The sequence below is a fragment of the Corvus kubaryi genome, unplaced genomic scaffold, assembly GCF_017639235.1.
Source record: "Corvus kubaryi isolate FWS band 111438036 unplaced genomic scaffold, C.kubaryi_AGA036_p1.0 74, whole genome shotgun sequence".
Taxonomy (NCBI): Eukaryota; Metazoa; Chordata; class Aves; order Passeriformes; family Corvidae; genus Corvus; species Corvus kubaryi.
Genome location: NW_024582061.1, coordinates 8,538,788 through 8,564,897, shown reverse-complemented (window position 1 = coordinate 8,564,897; position 26,110 = coordinate 8,538,788). Strand labels below are relative to the sequence as shown.

The 26,110-nt window shown below is 42.5% G+C and overlaps 1 protein-coding gene across 7 annotated transcripts in view; it reads right to left on the bottom strand.

Annotated features, from left to right (window-relative positions):
• Positions 1-62: 62 nt before the first annotated feature.
• Positions 63-26,110, bottom strand: part of DGKI (diacylglycerol kinase iota) — a 211,860-nt gene continuing 185,812 nt past the window's right edge. For 6 of the 7 annotated variants that reach the window (XM_042050492.1, XM_042050496.1, XM_042050494.1 and 3 more), the window contains 5 exons: positions 23,240-23,277; positions 21,561-21,681; positions 14,215-14,251; positions 12,215-12,314; positions 63-11,308 (listed from right to left, as the gene is read on the bottom strand). In XM_042050492.1, coding sequence (XP_041906426.1) covers positions 11,192-11,308; positions 12,215-12,314; positions 14,215-14,251; positions 21,561-21,681; positions 23,240-23,277 — 413 coding nt within the window. In that variant the 3' untranslated portion in view covers positions 63-11,191. The other variant, XM_042050499.1, reaches the window with a different exon arrangement.

The window sequence follows — 26,110 nt, the reverse complement described above, 5'->3', positions numbered from 1 at the left end:
CCAGAAGCAGCAACCCAGCTCTGCTGGCAAATGACACAAAGAAACTCAGCCCAGCCAAGGCATGCGCTTCTTCACTTTTATTCTGTACATTTCCACACAAGTCACAATACAGAAAAAGTGTCCAAAAGGAACAGTAACCAGCTCTTTCACTGTATACATATTTCTTTCTTCCCCCAGTTTAAAATCTCCTTAGATAGGCGACACAGTGATCAAGATACTTGGTATAAATAGGAAATGCAAGAAAATCATGGAAGAAAATACTTTCTTACTTTGTTACAAAAAACCCCCTCCTCCTTCTCATATTCCCCCTCACTGATGATTACCTGTGCCTTGATTCTCTGTTAAACATATATCCTCAGTTCATGGGTACTGCTGCGTGCTTCAGATTCCTTTGCCAGGTGGCAGCCTCAAGATGTTCCAGCGCATTATGCATGGGGTCAGGTAGCATAAAAGAGCCCTTTGAGATGTTATTACAACTCCTGGAACAGATGTGGGTTCAGATAATAGGGTATGTACATATACTGGAACTCTGGATGCCTATGAAATGTTGACTAAAAATGCACGTTATTTGAATTTACTGCTCTGTTCAGGGGCCAAACACATTATGGAGTGGTTCAGATTCTGGCCTTGGTCCCATCTTGGTTGACCAGGAGTGAAATTAGTGCAGAGGAGATCAGAATCTGTCCATTGTCCTTTCTCCACAATCTCCAGGAAGCACCACTATAGATAGAGGTATATATATATATACCTAGCCTGATGGAACTCAGCCTTTCCATGAAGAGTGTGTTCATCACCATCCCACTCCTTCCTAGCCTTCTTCCTTTTTGCACGAGAAACTTCCAGTTCCCTAAATCTTTGCTAACTCTTGTCCTTGTTCTTTACCCGTTTTCATCTCCCATTTGCCAGGTGGCCAGAGGAGATGTTAACATGAAGGCCAGAGAATCTGTTCCCTCAAATGTTTCTCTTCATTCCCCAAAAACCTTTTGCATCAACAAACTGAAGTGGTGATTTCTGGACTCTTAGGCAGTAATTCTGTCATACCAACAGAATAGAGAGATGACAGAAAGTTATTTCTGAGATGGGCACTCCCAAAGGAAAAATTCTGTGCTCAATCAACTCAATATGATGGAATAAAGCTGCTCTAAAATTCAGCAAAATACTCTTCTCTGAAGAGAGAAAAACCACCTGAAAGCTTTCATTGACTTGAAATATCACCTGAGTTACAACTTTTAATGCAAGATAGCACAAACATGGAAATCAAGCATGAGAAGTGCAAAATAGCTCGTTAGAAAATTGTCATTCTCCAGCACCCTTTACTATCTCGACTTAAACCAGTTAAACTAAAAAGCATGGGAGAGGGCTACTCTCACTCTCTCAAAAAAAGGCTCCAGAAGAAGCAGGATGCCATAGAGGAGTAACATTACAAGACACACCAAAAAAAGAAAAATAAAACAAAACAAAAAACAAAACCACAAAAAAACAAACAACAAAAAAAATAAAAACCAAACAATTCAAAAATAGTTAATATACAGCAGATTTTGGGCTCATAACACAAAGCACCTTACCTGTCTGTGTATGGGGAGGTGATATTATCCCCATTTTACAGATAAGAAAACTGAGGCACAATAAGGCTGAATGACTTACCCAAAATGACTCAATGGAAGTGGCAGGAATACAATCTCAAACCCTTGATTTGCTACTTTTGGCCCTATTTCTTTGACCACAGTACGACCAGAGAGAATTCTGATAAATTCTGAAAGCAAATACTTCCCTTTTCTGTGACACAACCATGTGGCACAGTTAGACTTGTAAACTATCATAAGACAGAAGCATACCATTAAACCAAGTGATTATTTTTTGCATAATCTTCGTTTTGCAATGAAACAACAGGTCCAGTCTTGCTGGAAATAAAACCTCACCGAGCTAACTGTGACGGTCTCATAAACCAAGCTCGGTCTTTACGTAAAATCGCATTTTCATTAGCACAAAACTGCAGCTTGAGGAGTGTTTCTGTCCATGGGAAAATCATGTTTTCCCCTATAACACCTTGGTTTTTCCCAGTGCAAGGCTGCAAAACCACACCTGTTCTAAACGCTGTGCAGAAGCAAAGTAGCAATAGCAGTGGCACAAAGGTAGGCCTGTAGTTTGTAGCAAAATATTCTGCTCACTGACTCGGAGAGGACACTGAAACCTCCACGGACTGCCAGAAGGTTTGTGTGGGAGCTGCAGAACACAAGTCCTCAGCTTGATCACTGGCTAGACTTTCAAAAATCTTCCAAAAGCCTCCTGCTTCCAAAAAGCTGTCTGCATCCAAAATGACTGGCACAGGGTTTGCAACAGAAAATAATATGGGCAGAAGAAAAATAACCTTCATTTCCCACTGTGAAAGCACATTTCACCTTGAGGACGTTTCTACAGAGAAATGTTGGCAGTCGTATTCCATATTCCCCTCCCCAGTGCACTGCACCCTGGTGGGTCAGTGGCCAAAGCTGGCAGCTCCTAAGTCCATTTTGAAAGGGATTTTAACTCTTGGTTGTTTCACTTTCCAATAGAGTTACAGGACACAGAGCACATGTAACACACGGTGTGAGGGCAGCTAGATGGCACCCATTACAAAGGACATTCTCAGGATGATTGCTGTAGGAAGACACAGGCAGGAATCCCTGTCCTGAGGCACCAGGAACAGAATCAAAAAGAGCTTGGAAGAGCCCTTAGGAAGGAAGTGAGCTCCTGCAGGCTTGCTGATGTCCTTATGTATTTTACACTCTACCTGGCACTGGTGGGGTGTCTGGAATAGGTACCTTCAAAGAGTTGTTACTTTTGCCAGGAGGGTGAGAGATGGATCCTTCTGCACATAAGGCATCCCCTGCTTTCCCTTTGCCCAGCTCTGTGAGGTGCAACAGCAAGCTAGGGAAGAGACAAAGCTCCCAAGAGCTACTTAGTGCTTTGAAGGCTCAGTCACTTCTTTTCTTTTCTCCCAAAGCTGTTGTGTGATCAAAGGAGGCAGATGGAAGAGAATCTCTCTGCAGTGACATGTAAACGGAACAAAAAATCCTGATAAGCCCCTGCCATCTCCCTGTGATTTTTGTGAGATACATGCTGAGCAGAAAACTGTACAGTAGCAAAGCCAGCCATTTTGCAGGCGAGACCAGCACACTCACTTGCCAGTTGGAAGCAGCTGCCTCTTCCTGCAAGCACATCATGGAGCAACACAACTACATTTGCCCAGACAGAGATCATTTAACAGGAAAATCACAAAGGGAAGAAACATGAGAGTAGACAGAAAAAAATATACATAAGAATTTTCCTTATTCATATTAAGACTAAGTCTGGAAAGGCTGAAATCAAGCCTGCAGGTATGAAAAACCCAAGTCCATCACACTTCCCATCTGTTTAATCCTGAGATTACAACTCGGGCATTACAACTGCCCTCAGAGGAGCCTTTAGTACTGCACAACCAACTCATTCCTAGTACAGAGAATTTCAACATTCCCTACCCATGTTTGTACATGGTCAGAGGAGATCCAACCATCTGTGACTGGTCAAGCAGAAGCGTCCCAAGGGGTAAGCACATGGGCAGGATTTTGATCTTTCCAGTCAAAAAATGAAGGTAGGATGAGCTAAGGAAAGAAGAAGTGATGAAAGATTAAAGACTTCAGTACAGAAACTCTAAAGAGGAGGGGGGGAGGAAGGAAAAGCAAAGAGCACTGAAGAATATTTAAAATCAAATTTAAATAATATTATGTTCTAGTTCCTTCCTGCCATTAGCTGCAGCAAGATCACTTTTTTTCTTAGCTTTGACAGGAATGTACTCCTCCCATATACCATGCAGATAATGAGAGTATTACAATAATTGCAAGATCACAAACAACCACAACTGCACCTATCTTCTATTAAAACAGGCACATCAGCAGACTTCTCATTCTGATGAAGGGAAAAAAAAAAATAGTCCTGGAAAAGGGCTGAAGCAGGGGACAGGAGAGGAAATACAACTATTCACTTTGTGACCTACAACAATCATTTATCTTGATGTGGCATTGCTTCCATTCATTTGGAAGGAAAACCTCCAGCATGGCTGAGGAGCAGGGAGGGATGTCCTTGCACACCTTAGGGCTCGTGTCTCACTTCAAAAAGCCTCAAGCTTTGCCAACAGAAGGGTGTCCCCCGCCAGACTGTGTGGTGATCTCTATAGGGGCAGGAATACCTCTGCACCTGGGTGACAAGTGTTGAACACAGTGAGCCCCCACCTCACTATTACAATTAGATATATCCAATTATGATACATAATTACTCATTACAGTGTTATTCAAGAGGTAGCACTGCAACTCCCTATCTAGAAAAGAGCAGTGCATGTGGAAGCCATTCTGTAGGATTCCCCATTCCCAGGGGCCAGCTTAACTTTGCTTTTCTAATTTTGTCATCTTTCATTTTTTATGTGAATGTCACACAGGAAAAACAGCCCTAGAAAAGTGCGACTACTTATTAAAGCCTAATTAGCCGAGTATAAATCACTCATGTCTGCTGCATCAGACTCAAGAGCTTCTTGAGTTCTTCTCCATACCTACAAACCGGATTTGTACAGTTCCTAGACAGGATTTGGATTCCTGAATATGTATAGGAACAGAGATTACCTTCTACTTCTTGACCACAGGTTGAGGAAAAGAGTGGAAATTGAAGATCACTAAGGCAGCTGGAATGAGAGGGCCATTTTTCTCATTAAAATGAAGTGCACACTAAGAAATGAATTGCACGGGGTTCGTGCGTTAGCAGTTCGTTAATTGCAGCAGCCCTTGCCGCACCAGAGCGTTGGATTGCTACCTGCACACTTCACTGAGTGCTGGCTTACACATCAAGCAGCCTCCCAGACAGGGACTAATTGAAGAGCCAGGTGTGGCACTTCACCAGCAAAAGGAGGCTGGCTCGAGATGAAGCAATTACATACGTAGTATTATATTGCTCAAAGAAATAGTGCTTTATTTCTTGCATGTCAAAATGCTGCAGCTCCTATATATTTTGCATATGAATGCTGAGGCTGTTAAAATACTGGTGAACTCTGAAATAGCATTCCCAAATCAGGGTTCCGATTCTAGTGGATGAGGACAGCAAAATAGAAACAAATTTTTTAAGAAAGCAGGTTTTTCGCTTTTTGGGGCATTCACCTACCTTTATGTGCCTGTCAAGAGAATTACTGCTTTCTTAGATTCCCCAAATCTCTGACATGTAGGAGATCTAACAGCATAAGCTGACTGTTTTAACAGGGCTTAGCCTCAAGTTATTTCCTGAAATATAGATGTGTTAATATTGAAACAAATGTTTTTGTTGCAAGGCATCCCCCTGCTCAGACTTTAGAAGCCACGATGTGCTACATCAGAATGAGGGGATTTTAAAATGAGCTGCCTGTCTTCCCCACTCTCTGGGTAACTAGATACATGTGTACTGCATAGGAGAGATTGGGTTTTTGTCTTTTTGGTTCTTTTTTTTTCATAAAATCAGTCAGGGAAACAAGAAACTGCTGCTGAGACTGGAATGTGGCACCTTATAAATAAGGCAGGAGACAAGATGCACTCTGATGGCTGAATACAGTAAGGTTATTCAGCTCTAAGCCTGCCTAATCACTGAAGTCAAATGTAATGAATTTACTGGTGTGATCAAGGCCCAAGGGAGGGAATTTTCCCCTTTTGCACAAATGGCACCATACGCGGGCCAGGAAATTCCTCGGCCAAGGTAGGGGGTGTTGCTCCAGTGCACATGTACAGGGGATGAGAGAACGGCACTCTCTGTGGGCACCACCACAGGCAGTGGTGCTGGAAACACACCGGGGAGGGGAAGTCCCTGAGCTCTGGTACCTGCAGGGAATCTCAGGCAGGCAGTCCAGAGAACTCAGGTGCCATGGCAGAACCTGGAGTAAAAGCGGCCATGGTCACTTTGACTACTGGGTAATCCACTCCTCCCAAGCTTTTACAAAGAATTAGAAGTGAGAAACTGCCCAAGCTCTTGGCTTTGGGCAGCCCAAGCCAAGTGCTGAGCTGCTGCAATTTGTCTCTGTTGGTACCTCTTGGCAAAGGCTGAGACTTCCCAACTCCTCTATAGATTCTGTTCACCCCAACAGCTGGGTGCAGGGTTGGGTTACAGCTCCTCTCGAGGCATTTCCAGGGATGCAGTCATGAGCTGCATCCTGCCCTTACAAAGGGGGAGTGAAAACACTGAAGCTCAAGACACATCCTCCACACTAAATTCTGGTATTCATCAGTATGCCAGCAAGTAACTTTCAGCACATTACTGAGTTGCCATTGCAATCAACAGATTTTGGCAGGCAGATCATGGAATTTAAGGCTGTAGCAATCCATTGCTAAGAAAAATAGCAGCTTTCTTTTTTTTAAGAAAGCAAGATGAGAAGATGAGTACACAGTGAGCACTGTAATACTGTGTCTTATAGCTTCACATGCATCCAGAAAGGCACAGGAATATAAGCTGTTTCCAGGACTGCTGAAATGTCCAAAGATACTCACATTTGATGCTTTAGACTAATTAGGAAGCTAATAATGTAATGTCACTCTGGCTTAGATTCACGGAGGAAAAGAAAGAGAGGAAATATCTTATGAATGGAAATGAATAGGTAAAATGGAGGTCAAAATGTTACTTTTTGCAAGCTCATAAACAAGTCTTATAGAATACTTCTCTATAGATGTTAATTTGGTGCAAAAGAAGAAGAAAGTGAGGCAAGGAAAATGACACACCTCAAATGGATCAGCACAAGGAACTGCTTTTTTCTCAGAGAACATAGAGCACAAGGAGGGAATTTCCTTGGAGATTTTTCAAGGCATTTAAATTTCCAGCATGCTCATACCTTTGTTGAGTACCATTAAACTCCAAGAAAACTTGAGGCTACTGATGTGTCTTGCCCATTTCATACCCCAGACACAGATCATGTCAACATGCTTTTGTCATCCTGGAAGGGTCAACACACATACATGTCCCATAGAAGGCCTCTGGGATGGCTGAAAGGAAAATAGCCACCTTCTAGATGAATTTGTGTTAGAAACTTTCACTACCATGCATTTCATTGTCACAGCAAAGACAAAAATGAGCCAAAGAGGCCATGAAATATGACTGAAACAAACCTCCTACAGCCACACCTCCAGAAAAACCATGTGCCCCATCTATTCTTACACAACAGCACCAGCTCAGCAAATACACCTGGGAAGATCAGTGGCAACAAAACATCAATTTTGTACTATTTTCTTTGTCTAGGGTTCTTCTGTATGACAGTCCTCATGTAGAAGGGGACATCTCATGTAGACTGAATCCAGGCTACAGCATCATGAGTTGAAACTGAGCAATTCTACTGCTGCTGGGGAAAAGCAAAAATGACAGGTCTCAGTAAAAACACCTACAGACAACTTAAAGTGCTAAAACACAGACAAGCAAGCCACCACATGAAGTGGTGAAAGAGCCACTGGAGTCTGACACCTGTTTTGTAACAGGCACAATTTACCTTCAGCCCCAATTTTACATAAGCAAAACTCACATCTCACAGTATTGAGGGATGCCCAGAGAAGTTGTGGATGACCTATCCCTGGAAGAGTTCAAGGTCAGCTTAGATGGAGCCCTGAGCAGCCTGGTCTAGTGCAAGGTGTTCCTGTCCATTGCCATTCTATGCTATAATAAGTGAAAAATGTATGACATCATCATGCTTTGAATAACACATAAAAGATACCTCTAGCATTGAAACATGAAATAATAAGAGTAATTGATGCTATTAAATTACAAAATTAAGTTTATTTTATCAACATTATAAATACTTTCTTTCCCTCCATTTAACTCCAAAATGAGATAGTAAAACCAGTACAATGGAACAATTCAGGAGCTCCTCAGTTCTACTGAAAAAGGTTCCCTTTAATAACAAATTAAAATGGAAAATGACGTTTTGTCAGTCCAGCAATCTCAGTAGCTGAGCATCCTCAGGTACTTTGTCATTCAAATGGCACAATTTTAAGTGTGTTCGCATATGTATGTGTGCACCTATATACATGCATACTGCTATTTATAAATATACATATATATAGTAATATACACACATTAACAGACACAGCCGCTGAGCAGACACTTAGAGTAAATCAAAATGCTTTACGTGTAATTTAAGTGGACTCCCAGCTGCCCACTGGAATTTGGGCCCTGCCCAGTGCAGGCACAATTGTACTGTACTAATCTAGACTCCAGGTGCTCCAGAGATTCAATGCCTATGTGTCACCTTTAACTGCTGCAGAGTCTGCCTGCCTCTGGTAATCCCATCACACTTGAAAAAGGATAAGGAACAGTTCTGCAGCATCCTGGTCCCAAGCTGCCCTCAGTGAACCTGGTATTCCTTTCCATGCCTGAGACATTGTAGAAAACAATAGACACGCTCTGTCACCTACAAATACAAAACGTCACCAGTATCTAGTGCATCATGTGTGCAGTGCTTTGGGACACCTTGAACATCAAAGGCACTACATCCAGCCAGTTCCTGCTCCCCCTGTGCTGAGGGCTATTTTTATCATACAGTAGCTGTCTCCTGCTGAGCACACAGCACAGGCAGCTTTCCAGAGACACAATAGGCTCACTCTGATCATATCATCCAGCTTCCAGGGGAAAAGGCAAGCCACGCTCTCTCGTGTGCTCTGAGTTCCTCTGAGCAGTCCAAATGGCACAAAATTGCTCGGGAAGTCTGCCCATCCTGACAAGCTGCTCCAGATCCAGCCACAGCTGCAGGCACCTCCTGTGTACCAGGGATGGGCTGACAAGGCGAGGACCAGACCCAGCTCCCTTATCATAATCCACATGTGGCCTCTGGAGGCTACCTGTGGTTAAAGCAAGCCTTTACTGCTCCACTTGCTTCATGGGACTAAATGACCAGGAAGCTGTCACAGGCTCAGTGACCATACTCAGCTTGGCCTCAGCACAGGACAGAGCCAAGCTCCTGTGTCATTGAAACTTCCTCCATTTCTCACGTCAGTAAAACAAACCAAAAGGTTAAAGTGATAGTAACATAATTCTTACTTTCATCAAACATATAGAAATATTACAGTAATGTCTTTTCTCACAGCTGGGAGATGAAGCAAGGCCTACCATGAAACCACAGTGTGAGGATCTTTCCTTGTGGAAATATCACATAAACCAAAACTACATTCTTATTTTTTATTTTAGCAGTTGCCAAATTCTGTTCTAATATATACACATACTTATTTTCTCCACAAGCCCGTGGATAATTATCAAGGGACGTAATTTGGCTTTCATATTTTATTTTTTTAAATGAGAAAGGTAAAGACAGAAAATAAGACAAAATACATTTCATGTCGCCATTGATCTATAGATTACAAATATATATAGTTTCCTTCCAGAGGAAGAAATACTAAAGAAATATTTTGCCCATATCAAATGAACTTTTGAAAAGAGGAGAAAACAATTTAAAATATATTTTTTAGCTCCCCCCTCCCTACCATAACAATCATGTGTGGTTAAAAAAAAAAAAAGAAAGAAAGAAAAATTGCATTCATTTGATTTCCTCCACTTCTACCAAAGAAGAAAAACTTATCTGGATAATGACCTGAGTTATTTTCATGGTTTCCAAATGTATGTAACCCTGATGATCACCATCTATCAGAGAGCTACCTCTAGCAAGGCATGTGAAAACAAACACTGATGGATCTTTCGAATCAAACAACAAAGCAAAATTCAAAAATGTATTGCAAGAATTATGCCAAAAGTCAGCCATGAGCGTCTTCATGGGAACTGGTCTGACAAAGTAGGAGTGGAAGCTCTGCTATTTTGTCAGCTATCGGTAGGAATTGGAAACCAAAAGGTAAAACATTTTGTTTATGCCTGGATATTTGTTTGCTTTCTCTTCTTTTATGGTTGTAAGACAGAGAACAGATGAGTACAGAAGACACAGCTGGCCTTTACAGCAGCTAAGCTTTACATTTCAAACCTATTGTGGGTTACAAGGCAAAGAGCTGCTGCTTGTCCTTCTCCAGGGGGACAGACTCCCCAAAACTTTGTTCCCTTGAAAAATCAGATCGTTTACAGGTTCAGTCAAAAAGGTTTTCCCATTCCCAATGCCACCAGGCCAGTGCCCATTTGTTTGCTGGCAGCAGCAAGCCCAGGCTGGCTGCTGATAGTCCAGGTCTCCTTCATCCCTCTGGCTGTACTGCAAAGGGGACTAGGTCAGCAAGTCAGCCCATCAGAATTCCCAGAGTCTTGCACAAATCTCTCCCCAGTGGAAAACCCATCTTTTCAGAGGTAAAGAACAGCTATCAACTTCTAGGGAGGCCTAAAACCTGAGCAGAACTGGGTCAGTCATTACGGGCACAAAAGCGGTATGAGAAACCTTCCTGGTGACTTTCTGCTCTGCCATTCAGCATGGTATATCCCATATACCTCCTTTCCATACAAATGCCTGTCTCACAAGGATACCATAACCATATGCCCAGCAACAATGAGGTTGGGTTTTGTCACTGCTGTAAATCTAACTCTGCCCCACACCCTGGAAACAAGGCAATATGCAGCATCCTCTCCAAAAGCAAGGAAACTCCGTGGTGCTGAGTACTGACAACACAGCTTCCAAGAGGATGGCAAGGGAGGGAATGTAGCTGGTAAAAACACTGGATATTTCTTAAGGGCATCCAGAGCTCCTCAAATATTTTGCTACTGCCTGACCATTGGTGAAGACAATACAGAGATAACAGGTAATATTTAACTGATGAGAAGTGAGGGGAACAGGAGAATAAAAGCAATTCAGGAAACTGTAAGGATGGAGGAGGGCCTGGTTGGGTGGCTTAATGTCCCAGTTAGTTTGGAGTTTTGTTCCCCCACACCCTCTTTACTCTTTCCTCTTTTTTTTTTTAAACAAATTGTACAGATGAACATGGGAGAAGTTCATGCTACTTGCTGGAAGCAATAAAGGTAAATTTTTGTGGCCTATGGATTCCACAGACCTTTGAGTGTCCCACCTCATCCATCATGGGCTAACTTATGGAACATAACTGTTCCATGGCAAGACTCAGTAGCCCTTAGAAACTGGTGGCATGTCCTCAGGTATTTTCCTCGAGAGTGAGAGACACGGTGATTGCATCAGTTTCTTCCTCACATGATGCCCGAGTGCCTCAGGTGCAGTCTCGAGATTTCCAGGAATCCTCTTGGACATTTTCAGACATCAGACTGCTGTCTCTAGATCCTCGTGGGAAACCATTTGATAGTTTTGTCGACTCTCCAGGTAGGAGGCCAGATCCGGATCACCAGCCTGCTGAGCCCTGTCACGAGGGGTCTTACCCTATAATAAGAAACATGAAGAGAAGGTCTTGTGCTAACATGTTTAGAGCAACAGATGATTTCTAGGCAGAAGACAATTAACAAGTCAGAAGTCACTTGTCTGGATTTCATCTGTTTTTGAAAGCTTTTTGCAACATACAATTCTATCATCTGAACAAATCATAGAATCATAGATGATTTATCTTCCCACTATAGGCTACCTCATAGAGCCCCAGAAGGTAGGAATTAGTTTTGATTGCCTGGCTGCAGCAAGGGTGCTTCTGAATCTGAAGCCCAGAGAACCAACCCACTCTCAGCTGCTGACCACAGGGTGCTTGTGCTCAGAAACTCCAGAGAGGCAGCTTCTGGATCATGTTCCTAAGCAATCAGACTGTTGCAATGACGGAATATTCCTTGGATTTAATTTTTCCCAGACTTCTTTCTCAGTCAAGCTTACACCAAGAGAGTGCTGTGGTTAGTGTCACATCAGTGAGCATAGGGGCAAGCCAGGGCAAAAGAAGATAGTTAGCCATCCTCACAAAGCAAGTCAGCCACAATAATCAAGCCTCACTGATGCTGTGCAATCAGAAACCAAGGCTCCTGCAGGTGGTCCTTGCCCACAGGCCTCTCTTTTGACCACACAGGAGGAGGATACTGCTGTGCCATGGAGATGTCTCATTCACACCCAGTGCACCAAATAGCTGGAGGCCAGGCTCTCACTATGGTGATAGTGACCCATGTAGGGGAGTGAACTGAAGTCTCTTGTACTTGTTTAAATCAATACAGTTTTCCCTATAAAAATAGCTTGCTTAAGAGGAGCTGCCCTTGGCACACACAAGGAAGCCTCAGTCATGCAAACAGCAGGGACGGATGCTGATGGGTCTCGCTTGGCTGCAGGGGTTTATAGCAGTTGATGGAGCTGCATTACCTTGGAGTCTGTCTTTCTCAGAGAGGCTCCCGCATCCACCAGGAGCTGGCAGACGGCGCGGTGGCGCTGGCAGGCTGCCTTATGTAATGCTGTCTCACCCCTAGACCAAAGTACAGAAACCAGCAGTGAGACACATCACACCAATGTACATTTACGAAGTATGAGCTGCAGAGGATAGACACAGAAGGATGCTGCATTTCTGCGAGGTTCCCTCTTGCTGGCAGAGGTGGACTTGTGCACTCTCTCCCTTAGCATCTACATCCTTTGACTCAGTAGGAAAGCCTGCAATGCACAAATAGCAGACGAAGAACTTCTGAGGGATGGGAAAGAAACATGCACAGATTTTATGTATTCAGAGGACTGAATGTCACATTCCCATCCAACCACCAGCTCTGTTAACTGCTGAAAAGGCAAACCAGACACCTTCTTATTTCACAGGAGGCAAAACAGCAACAGGGTTTGTTTCTTCCTGCAATTTTTTTCCTCAGCCTCATTCTTGCAGTCATCCTGCAAAAATCCTGCCCATCAAAGCTATGACTGCTGCACTTGCTGCCCTGGTTCTGATATCCTGCTCTCTTGGATTTATTGAGAGCAAGAGCTATGTGTTTGTTTTTCACCACTGGACTGCTGAGCTACTGGGGAAGATTAAACACAAGCTTTTCAGAAGGGAAGACTGGGTAGTGGGAGTGCATTTGTTGCAAAGCTTCTCACTTACACTGGAGCTAAGTCTGGCAGGATTCTGAAACTGGCTGTAGTACTGAGAGTAAAGAAATCCATCTAGATTTGCCTAGGAAGAAGAGGATGTTTTCAAGTATGCTTTGAGTGGGTTGAAAAGGAGTCCTTAATACAAATATCCAACAAGCAGGGCCATTACATAACCGGTGAAATAACAAATGACAAGAAATATGTGTAGTAGGACAAATCTTGCACCTACCTACACAGAGTGCATAGAGGAATTTCAGCCCTCATCCACGACAGGGGAAGTTGAAATGTTAAGAGGCAACCTTGTAATAAATATGCTCTTGCTGCATGAGAACTAGTATCAGGATGGTATACTATCCTATTTCCCCATGAGGACCAAAAGACAAATTCATACTGCCAGTTACAGCTTGAACCTTCCCTTTTCAAGGGTTAGAGGTAGAGGAACCTTTGTAAAAGGAAGTTCATAGCTCATAGCCATGCTCACTAACACTTTATGTGGTTGTGCTACACTCCTAGATGAAAAGGACCGGGCAGTCCATCCAGCCCCTGTCATCTCTGGACTTCCCACATGCACCTTGTGCAAAAGGTCTTCTCTGTTAGCAGAGGAGGGCACTGTGGGATGAGAAATGGTAGGCTTGATCCTTGTCAGAAAGACTGCTTTTATTTCACATGTATTACACATATTTTCCAGGATTATTCATGCTTCCCTTACATACTTTTATGAAACTTTGATTATACAAGATGTAAAAACGTTGGGAATTGGAAAGGAAGGTAATTTTTTTGTTGGTTGGGTTGGGGTTTTTTTTATACCAGAACAGAGCTGATGGATGTTTTAACTACTTCAACTGCACAGGTCCTGGTCACTTGGGAGAGCTAAGGCAGAGCACCCTGGATGAATCAAGAAGGGACTGAAAAAAGGTATAGATCAAGAAAAGTAGTTTCCTGACTTCTGGAATTTACTCTTCAGGTTGGTCCCTGAAACATCAGGGAGGAGGCCTGATGGAGGCCAGAAACATCAAAACACAAAGCAAGGCTTCTATTCCTCTAGAAGGATTGAGGAATCACGGGAAGCAATAGGGAGAAAGTCCTCTGTGAAATCCAAGAAATGTTTGGTTTAGGAAAGAAATCCACATATGAGGCAGTTGGTATGTGGTTTTTAGGGGGACTTCTGTTTGTTTTTTTCGAAGAGCTGTGCCATTTTAAAATCTTTTTCCTATTTAAAAGTTTGCACTTGAAAGCCAAGAGGAGTCTGCCAGTCTAACACGCATAATGTGAAGGACAGAGTAGGTTGTACTTACGTTTCACTGTCTGCCATGTCCAGTAATTCAGATGGACCTGCAAAAGATAGTCAGGTATGTCATACAGCATTTTTCTGCATAACTAAAAGAGTATGTCTACCAGGAGAAGATTCCCAGTACAAATACATAAAAGAAGCCAAGTGAAAGCTCAGCCTGAAACAATATGTCAAACTTCAATGTAATTATTTGCTTCTTTGAGCCCTTGCACTAATAAAATTCTGAATGCACAGTCACTGCTGGAGTGTCAGCAACAGGGAGTAGCAGCCTCTAAATTATACTGGGAATGAATATTCATGGGGTTTTTTTCTTACTCTTCACCTTGCTCAATTAAGTGGTTCACATAAGTACAGTACACTGAAAATTCTGATATACTGGAAACCCTGATATATTGCAAGTTAAAATCTATTGTTGGCATTAGAGGGAAAATGTCATTAGGAAGTTGAAATTAGCCAAATTCCATCCTGAATGACATCCCTGTGCTAGTCCATTTAATAGCGTTATACAAAATGTAGATCAGGGTGGAATATTCCCAGCAGTCTTTATATTGATATGCAAATCCTGTACTCTACTGGTTAGCAATGATCAGGAAAGTAACATTAAGAAAAACAGAAGAGATTTTTGTTAAGTGGGAAAAAAATAATGCATTTATGTTAATGTCCTTTTGTCCTTGATATTCACTACAGGCAGATATTTATAGCAGCAAATTCCATCACTGAATTACAGTGATATGGGAGAGGCTAGGATCTGGATAGCATTTGAAAAAAAAAAACAAAAAACCAACTTTTCCTTTGCAGTCTGTCATATTATTCTTCTCTTCACTGCTCTGGAGTGTAGTGTTAGATGGTATAGGGCAGTCAGCAAGGGGAACGGGGAAACTTTACAAGACTTTTCCTTCCTGCACATGAATATTTCTCTTCAGCACACTGTGACTTTGAAATTCAAGAGTCCTCAAGAGCTTACAGCAAATCTCACCTGGAACTGAGGAATTTCACACTACTTGCTTACAAAGGCCTACACGCAACCTCTCTACAGTCATTTCACTCTGAGTGTGTGTCAAAACAGATCAGAGCAGCCTGTCTTTACCTCCCTGCTTTTACAATATACACATGGAGCATCACTGGGGGCTGCTGGAGCTGCAAGCAGCTCCTTCACTTCATCTTCTGTCATCACGAGAAAGGGTGGTGCTTAGTCCTTAGTGCACAGGGCATTGTGTGCCACTGCATACCTGTCATGACAGTTCCCCAAACTCAGTAGCCACTGCCAGTTATTTAATGCACCCTGGCTCTACCACCACACATCCTCATCTCCACACTTGGCAGTGGTGTGTTCTCTCCTGCCTGTCTGAAAGAAGAATCAGTCATTACCCTCGAGCTCCCAGAAGCGTGAAGAAGGATAAAGGGTGATAAGCAGAGCTTCTTGTTGAGGCAAAAAAAAAGATAATGCCTGAGAGACTAAGAACACAATTAAAAAAACACATATGAAGAAAAAGAGTCCTTTACATTTCCTAGGAGAAAATCATGTTCTCTTGAAAATAAAGGTAATTCCCCATAGCTTCCTGCAATGCCACATCCCATTGATAGGTAAGCAGGAATTGCTTGCAGTGTGTTAGAGAAGACACTGCCACCTGTTATTTCTGTTCATGGATGGAGCAAGGAAGGTTGTATTGCCAAGGTGGAACAGAGTGACAGGTCTGGCTTTATGGGACATAGAGTTACTTGCCCAGGTAAGCGGAAAAAGATGTTAAAATTTAAGTAAAGGTAGTAAAATGGAGAGTAGTTGGAAGAATATGACCTGAGAGGGAGAAGAAAGCTGGGGCAGAGTAGGTCTGGAGAGAAGCCAAGGGTGAAGGAAAACTGATCTGAAGGAGGAAGGAATAGCAGGGCTAGGACAGAGGAGCTCAGTGCTGAGGACTGTGAGGGCAGTCTGTGAGTACAGACCTGAGGAGATGACAAGTACATCCCACCTAAGTGAGAAGGGTGCTCTCCTGGATACTGTCCCAAATTCAGCATTTCATGGGAGAGCCCTGACTCCATCCGAGCCATACATAAGGGCCAGATACTGGGGTTAATAATTAGCTGCACAATGTGGTACCAGGATTGATTAATTTCATTCTCTCTGGCCTATCTTTGAAGCTGAAATGTCCCAACTCACAGCCTGAGCTGTGCCCTTTACTTCTTTATTTTATTTTCACTTGTGCTTCTCTTAAACCATCTCACGCCCTCCTCCTAATTCCCTTTCCCCTCTTTTTTGGACCTCATTTTTATATCAGTCTCCCTGGCGCTGCCAACCGACCATTCCAAATCCCCCTCTGCCCAGGGACAAAAGCTGCACAGATGTGGGAAGGGCTGGCACTGGGAAAGCTAACGGCACTGTCATCCTGACCCAGCGGGGAGGTGGCTGTTTTACTCTGGGACAAGAGGCAGAGAAAGAAAAGGGGACCAAGGCACAGAGAGAAAGAGGACAAAATAACCCAATAGAAATCCGGAAGGGAAATGCATGAGTGAGACTTCTATCAAGGAAAACAGCAGGGGGGGAAATAAAAACAAAAGATAGAAATGTGTGGAGAGGTGGAGGGAGGAAAAAAAAGAGAGAGAAAGGGAAAAAGAGACTGGGGGGCTGAAGAATGGCAGGATGGGGACGGGGGACGGGGTGGGGGGAGAAGTTTGCCTGAAAAGAGCTGAAAAGCATGACGCACCGAGAGGAAGCCCAGCTGAGATCACTCTCTTTCCTTAACATTGCCCATAGACTGTGTAGAATTATTAACTTTTTTCCCTCTCTCCTTTTGCCCTCTTTTGCTTCACCAAAGCCCTTCTCCGGTTTCTCAGAAGGCAAAGCAGCCTGAGCTGGGTATGGGAGGAGGGAAGGGAAGGAGACGCTCAAAAGCAGCTGCTCCTTCACTGAGCTCACTACAACAACAAAAAAAAATACTTTAAGTGACCATATTTCAGAGGCATTTCCAAAATATACAGCACTACACATTCTTGGAAGGCCTCTGGGCCCACAGCATAGCCCTCTCCAATGGATGTGGTTACAGCTACCCACAGGAGACCCACAGATATTAGCCCCTGCCAGTCCCGTGTCCTGTCAGTCCTTCACAGAACTGGGGAAGAAGGGTATTTACTCTAAGCAGTAATGTCAGATATTATCAACATTTCTGGATGCTTATCTGTCAAAATCCTCTTTGTTTAATAACCTGATTGAGCTTGTTATCTGGGGAACAAAACTGCATGTGCATCCTTACCTTCGAAGTGGTAGTATTTTTAAAATAACAATAACCTGGAAATTCATAACTATTTCTAGCCTTTCCCCAACTCCACCCTCTTCTTTTTTACCTGATGTGAAAATTAACAGTGGTTTTTTTTCTGCTAGTGTCTTTTAGCTCAGAATTTCCACTGTAGTATAGAGGCCAGTCAGGTTATGGGAGCATTCCTTCCTACCTGTCTGTCATGTTGCTGTAAAATCTGGTAAACTTGAAATTAAAATAGACTATGTTATACCTCATGTCTTCTAGAAAAACTAAATTGTTTTCTGCTTAGGCCCCTCACAAATGACCACTACCCTAAAACACTCTGCAAATCTAGACATACTAACAAGTGTCATACAAACGCACTCTCATTCAGTGTTGCTTTCTGATGACTATTCAAATTTGTCCCCAACACACATCTCTGTCACAACAAAATTTGCTTTCCAAAAGCCTTCTTAGAAACTTCTGAATCTGGTCAGGATGCAAATCCAGATTCGCTGATGGCTCTTAACTCTGGACTTTGCAGTGCTAAGATTAATGAAAGCATCATCTTTTTTTTACCAGAGGATGCTTTCTAGTGAAGCAAGGACATTGATGTTTGAGGACACAGAAGTGTTTAGGATGGGATGCCCTACATACCATCTGTTACATCAGAAGTTCCCACCACAAACTCCTAAGGCAGGGGTAAGCATCTTTCCTCTCTTCTGTTTAAAATTAAAATACCCTAAATGAACTATACAGTTCTTGTTTGTCTTTTGAATGTCTACAGAAGACAAGACAAAGTAAATGGAATTATTTGCATAATGTTTATAAATTATAAATTTTTCACAGCTGCCAGATAAAGACTCCAATCCAAGTTTGATACCAAATACAGATGATTTAGGAGGCCCTTTTTCTAACAGAGGTTCTTAAGCCTTCCTCAATTCTGCCTGTGTTACTCAAGCAGACAGTTAACTCTTCTCTAATGTACGCGCATTAGGACGTGATGCAGTTGCTGACTGCAGCACTAAAAAGCTGTGATTCTGATACCTACTGAGTTTGGCCTTCAGTTTCTAGCTAAGCATTTCTTACCTCAGCTACAGACAAGTTTTTAAAGCTGACCTTTCTACTAAAAGGAAAAGACATCCTGACACCTACTACATTGGTGCTTCAGCTACTATTCCAGGCTTGTGCTGGAACGCTGTGAATTATCAGGTGGCATTGCACAGCAGTCCCCCTGTGTGACTCATCTCTGCTATTTCTAATTTAAGATAGGTTATTTTCCTCCCCTTAACATCTGAAATCATTTTGATCATGATCACAGAATAAGCTTTCATATCAATGTGCCCTACATGTTTGCAGAAAGCCATCTCCACAAAGGACAGCTTTAGCATCACTACATCGTTTTCCTTCCTTTGTAATTCTAGTTTTATGGGTGCCACTCCTGCACTACATTGGATTCACCCCACTGTTTTTCAAACTAGACAATTAAAGTTCCCAGGGCAGTGGGTTTTGTCTTCTTTTGTTGCTGTTGTTTTTTAGAGATATTCAGAAAATTTTTCCCCGTGTGGTTAATAACAGATTTTCTGTGCTGTGTGCTTGAAGGTGGAATTCCTGTTAGCATTGACTATCTCCAGCCATGTATGGGAAGCTGATAAACTAGAGAGGAAGTGTGACTGGGCAGAGGTAATTGCCAGAACAGAAGACTCATTTTTATGAAATTTTTATGGGTTTATATCGGCAGAAACAAGAAGTTTCACACAGGGAAACCCTTAGATGTTAGTAGCAATGGATCAGGTTGTATACAGTAATAATTGCTGAGAAGATGCCAAATGCCAGAGAATGCAAAGAAAAACAAGGACATGATGATGATGATGATTCAGCAAGAGAGCTCATTTGTGGCTGAGAAGTGCCCAGGGTAGAAATTAGTTTCATTAATTGCTTGGTGGGAGAAGAGGGGAGGACTCTATTAGAGCATTGTCCCATGCACTCCCTGATCCCCAGAGAACGTTAAACAAACAATGCATTTGGAGAAGCCCAGAGGACATATGTCTGGAAAGCTGCAAAAGCTTCCTGCCATCCTTGGGGATAAAGAAGGGAGAGATTAACTGAGCTGACATTTGCTCAAGCTTCTGATTTGTCTTTGTCTAACAGTCCATAATCCCTCACATTTCTCTACCTACTTCAAAAATTCCCATGGATTCCCTGCTTACATTCTTACCAGTTTAAATTATCTCACTTTAAACCTTCACCAAAAGAGCAGTAACTAGGTCAGACTGTGACTAAGTTAAAGTATATGTGTCTAATAAAAATCCTGGAAAAGCATCTATGACAGTGAATTGGCACAGGTCATGTGCAGTGTGAAAAGAGACCAGGGCAGTAAGAAAATAAAGCAAAATTGTGCCTGTCTACAGAATTCAGTGGCACATATGTGCACTGTGACTAATGAGATAATCCAGAGCAGTTAAATAGGAGGTAGAGTCAGCACTGGTAAAGCTTGCTAGAACTGGTGAGAAAACCAACCATTATTTGGGTATAAGGCAAACTGCACTGACCTATCCATGTGCAGGTATCTATACGTAGAGAAGTAAAAGAACAATTCAGCCCCTCTCAGTCAGATTTTGGGGCACAGTTCAGTTGCCCACACACAGATATTTTGTGTCATTTGATACACCTACAGACCAGCCTTGGGATGCATTTGGAATGATAGAGATGCTTGCTTGGGCTTTGGCTATCTGTGCAGGCTGGGCCTCCTCTGGGCCTTGTGGGTTATCTTGTAGACCCAACCAAATGTCCTGGCTATCCAAGGGCAAATGGCATTAGACATTTATGTTTATCTAAATGAACACAGGTAACTGATGCCCAAATCACTTTCTGGGCTCCAATGACTACCTTGACTAGGATCTCCTCTGAGTTAGTCGTGCCAGAAGTCTGCTGCTATTAAGGATGCCCTCTTCACTTCCATCTGCCACTGCAAGTGCCTCTGTCACACAAGAACAAATGAACTAAGACACAGATTGCTGTTGACAGTACAGGAACTTGGACCTATATAATACCTGACACCTATATGTCAACACCTAACTTAGGAGTCAAGCTCAAAGAGATGCATTGTTACTTCTTCCTTTCTTACGAGTTGTGCTTTTTTCTTCTCTCTGCACAATTTGTGCAATGCCTTGGAGCATTAGCTAACACTCATCATAGTTGCCAAGGGCAGCCTCTGTGTTCAGTGCTAACACTGCTGCTTAAATAATGTAGCTGATATTTTGACATTCAGAAGCCAAAATAGCCACTGATATTTTGAAGTGAGGTCAGAGAAGAGTCACAACTAGAAAACTTTTCCTACAATCAAGGAGGCTGATAACTGTGCCTTCAGCTCTATGTGCAGAGCAGTGACTATATTACTGTGCCACTTTCCAGCAGTGAGAGAACAAAGTTACAGTGGTGCAACTGGCAGAAACTCCTAAATGTGACTGCCTCAGACACAAACAAATTGCTGCATAGCCTGCAATCCCTGCTACTGACGAAGAGAAGAGTCAAAAGGAAAAAAGGGCAATGGCATGATCACAGTCTATAAATACAAAATTCAGATCATAAGTTTTTGCTATTGGGTGGTCTTGAATCTAACAGACTTAATAGTCTAAGATTGGTATGGAAGCTAGGTGAATTCATCTAGAAATAAATAAGCAGATTCCTGACCAGTGTGTTACTAAATGCTGAAATAATAGCAGTGGTTGTATGGGCTCTTCGCTGCTGTAAATGTTTTAATGGAGATTAGATGCTTTCTACAACATATGCTCTAGTTGAAAAACAGTTCAGAAGATTTCTGTTCCAGCGGTTCTAACTAGAGCATCACACTGTGTCTGCACAGCCCCCCAGCTGATGCAAACATGAAAACATCATCCTCCTCAAAAGCCATTCTAATTCTTCTTTTCACACTTTATCTGGAGCCATCACTATCACTGCTACCCCATCCCCAGCCTCCTGCTCACACATACTGCAGGTGGACATTTCACTGAGGGAGACCACAGATGAGGGAGGCCACTTTCAGCTGCCCGGTGTGGTTTTGCCCGACTGACACTTGGCTGAAGTATAGCTCCCTGTGGATTTGCCCACTGTGACTCACCATGCTCCAGGATGTATTTCACAATCTCTCCATTCCCAATCTTGGCAGCATGGTGCAACAAGGAGCAGTGATCAGGTCCTTGGATTAACAAATTGGCTCCTTTTTTACAACATTCTATGAACTGGATGGGGGGGGAAAAAAAAAAGAGAGAGAGAGAAAAAAAAAACATACAGAAGGGTAAGAGGGAAGGAGCAGAAAAACAAGTATGTCAGTAAATTCTTTACTGGTTCCAATTGTAAGTCAGTACCAAATTGAAACAAAAGAAAATAAGACATAAATTTAAAACCAGCTTTTAGGCCCTAATATAAAACATCTGAAACCAGAAGTATTGACAATTATATGGGTTAAAGAGAACAGTCTGTATTTCCTAAACAATGAGACATTGCTACTCTACTGGTGATGATTTATTGTTTGCTAGCAATGCTTGCAAACCACATCTGGTGAAACTGCTGGGATATATTAAAATATATGTACTTGATACAAAATTCTGGCTTCTTTACTGAAGACTCAAATTTTTCCTTAGCTCAGGAGCTGAAGATTTTCTGACTAAATCAGAAAATTCCAACTCAAAATTCCACAAGGAGGTGAGGTGACTGTCACGGACCTCCCTTCTCACTGTGCCCCCTGTTCAGGGCTGGCCGAGGAGGAAGCAGAGGAGGGGTAAGAATGAGAGGGGAATAACAACCAGCCAGGTCTCAGAAATGCTGCAAACTTTGGGGGAGGGAGAGTGGGATTTGCAGTGCAGATCACTGCAGAAAAAGGAGAGAATTGCAACACTGAGGACTCATTTATGATGCAGCACATCTGAGGAAGGGCAAGGAGTTTCCCCATTAAAGCCAGCTCAGGCAAAAGGTTTTCAAGAAGTGGAAAGAAGACAATATTTTTATGACTAATTGAAGGACTGCTCCCTAGATGCTGCAGGCACAAGTGCTGAGGCAGTGGTATAGAAGGGGCACCTGCAGGCAAAAAGTTGGCCTAACAGCACTGTAATTTTTACAAATGGCTCCAAGCTGGCTTCTCACAGATAAAATTGCAATCATTAATCACAGTCCTCATCCAAATTTGAGGGCATGTTCTCAGATCCTGACTTGGCTACTGAGACATGCAGCCTGAATAGCTCTCTGATGGGGGACTTCAGTCACGGGCACAAAAAATTTTGCATGAGTGTTTTTTTCTCCCAAACCAACTATACCAAGGCACTTCATGTTTTGAGACATCCATCAGGTGATAGAACAACCAGCTGAGGTTTGTTCTACCTGGTCTGGTGGTTGCCTAGGTAGACTTTGAAAAAGCTAGCACTCGGGGACTTGGCCACCAACCTCACTGGTGTAAAATATCCTTTTGTATGTAAGGCTGTGTCAGAACTACCCTGCTGTTCAATGCTGCCAGTATAGTAATTTCCCTGTTAGCAACTGGCACATTGCTCTGTGCAGTGGGCTCTGAATCCTGGGCAAAAAGGTGCTGTCTAACACCAGATCCTATTCACACAAATTTCACACCTCACCTAAATGATGTGTTCCCCTAGTATTCAGGGTTTCCTGGAAAGGCTGTAAAATGGCCCTTGCCAGCAGTCCCTACAGCCGCCTATTTATGTTTTGAGCAGAGGTGTGATAAAATTTACAGTATATCTGACCAGCAAAAAACTGTGAATAAGTGGACATTCAGTGCTCTGTACTTACCTTCAGTAGATCACCAGATATGACTGCCTGTAAAAGTGCTGCAAAAGGCAAAAAGAAAACTGATGTCAGGCAGAAAGCATTATGCATACAGCCTCACAGCTGAGGACATAGCTCACAGCACGTGCAAGTTAAGACTGACATCCCCCAGTCCACTTGCACTCTCATGTGCTACTAAAACCAGTGCAAACCCTGCACTGACACACATTGGAAAGGCAGAAGACAACCCATGGTGATGAAAGCTGTATGGACATCAAGCCATCATTTCCAATGCTGACCTGGAACTGCAGGCTTCTGTCTGAATTTTTCACTTGAAATACTTCTGAGACCTCTCAACAGTGTCCACAAGATGGACAAGGTCGAGTCTCCAGCACCTGAACCAGCACTGAAGATATCAGTGTTATCCACACAGAGAACCTGAAAGCGTCTTCAGACCTGTCAGACTTTGCCATACCAATGGTGGAGTGGTCAGTCAGTCCCCAATACACTGAGAACCCCAAATTGTAGATGATTAAGTGACAAGAGAGAAATTTCTTCACAATTACTTGTGTTACAAAAACGTTATTAGATGCCAGCGGGGAGCAAGTCCCCTGGGTTTGGCAGGCAGGGTCAAACACAGAGCAAGAGCCAGCCCTCACCTTATCAGCCTTTGTATTTTAAACAGACATAGAAGGAAAAAGCAAAAAAGAGGATAAGGGCTCACAACAAGGCAGGACAGAGCTGCAAACAGCTGGGAGCTTCTCCCCATCCACTTCTGTCTGCCCTGAGCCTGTTAAAAAACAGAAGGAAGGCAAAAGCCTGGTACTCTCTATTGCCCAGAGAAGCTGTTACAAACATACCACTATGTGGCTATCTCCTTCTTTTCTCCTCCTTCTCCCTATCATGATATATATTGTAAAAAACAATGATGAATAATCTGAGACAGCACGTATGTGGTTTGCATCTTAGAAAGCATTAAACACCTGCCTCAACTCATACCTTTTCAAGAGTGTCTAAGCCCATTTCTACCTTTGCATCTAGGCAGTGCAATCAAATTAAGCATTTGCTCAAGTGCCATCCTTGATAAAGATGCCAAAAGCTCACGGAAGCAAGAACAAGGGGGGAAAGAGAACCACAGTATGGCCTTGCCTCTGAAAAATAACACACAGGAAACTGCACAGTGGGAATTCCATGATGAGCTTGTTACGCCTTCAGAAATGACAAGACATCCAAGCTTAACACTGCAGAAGAGGAAGGATGTTCAAAGGCAACTCAACAAGTGTCCCTTTCTTTGAAAACACCTGTGGCTATGTGGCTTTCTGGTCTCAGTAATGCCTGATGCCCTGGCCATGTAGCAGTGGGAAAAGCAGAAACCCAGTCCAGCTAAGTCCTGTCTTCAGGAAGCAGTAGCAGCAATTCTTGCAACTTTAGATTTAGGGCAGTTTTTCAGTGCTCATGAGTTAAGCTAAATCCTAAAAATCCCTCTGGCATCTGTGAAAGTGAGGACACAGATTTTAGGAACTGAAGAAGGCAAACACCAGCAGGTAAGAGCTAGAACAATCTTCAGTTTTTATTTTCAGTGGCTTATATCCTCCTTTTTTTCTCCCAAGGGTTCAAACAATTGCTCAGCCCAAATTAATAGCAGAGCAGAAATTTAACTCATGTAATTTGCTTTATCTATTTCCCTCTTTTTTTCATCAATCTGGTCTCATTGACGTCTTTATTCTTTAATCTACCGCAGTCTGAATTGTATAAATATTTTGCAGTCCTTGCACATGAAAATCAAATGAACTGGTGACATGAGTTTTTCATTGCCTTCTACATCCAATTTTTTAAGACATGGATTCCCTGAAGTCACTTTCCTAAGAGGCAGTGATGCATTTTCTTATGCAGGCCACGCTTAAGATTACAGTTCAAAAAAACAGGAGAGACAGGTATGATTCTATGAAAAGCCTGACAAGATGTGAAAAATCTTCTATGCTGAATATCCATAACCAGAAGCTGGTCTGGTGATAAGGCTATTAGGATAAAGCAGCTCTAAAACAAATTCAACATAATTAGACCAATCTTTTCATCTCTTTCCTAAGCCTCAAATCCAGCAAAGCATTTAGGCAAGTGCTTAGCTTTGAGCTAATTACATTCTTTTCACACCAAGTCTACCTGCACTCTTTAAATTAAGTGCTTTGCTACAGTAGAACCTATTGGATAAATGAATACATTACAGGTCAACAAAACAAGTTGGCATAACAAGAGATTAGACTACACTAAAATAATTCAGAGCTGTATGTCCTGATGCAGGAAGATTTAGAAGCTGTTGAGCTAGAAATGGAGCAAGGTTCTTTAGAATCAGGAACATGTTTACATAAATATACAAATATTGCTTAGCACACTAACCCCATAAACCCAAATGGGACTGCTGGGCATATTGAGGAGGAGGGTGAAGATGGCAAAAACCACCTGGTTGTTAAAGAGGTGGTGAAGCAAGCAAGCAGATGGCATTGACAAGAGAGAGCAGACTGAGAAGTTGGAGAAAAGTTCTGTTAACATGTAATGCCAGGCTAGCTTAAAATTAGAAACATTAAAGTGAGAATTGTTTTATTTCTTCTAAGCAACACTGCACTGATGGTGTAATACATAAAATGAACTATGCCACTGTTTTGTCATATATAATATACATTCAGGTCTTAAAGATGTCTTAAAAATTACTTGATTTAATTAACATTTTAATGAAGTCATTATTTTCTCAATTTCTCCTAAGAAAAGCATTTCTCATTACAAATAAAAGTGGTTTATTACCTTTTATATTTATTTAGCAAGTAGCTTTATTGCTGGTGTAAGGTGACAGTTTGGCAAAACTGGTGACTGGAATTCTCTGTCCATATTTTGAGGAAGCAC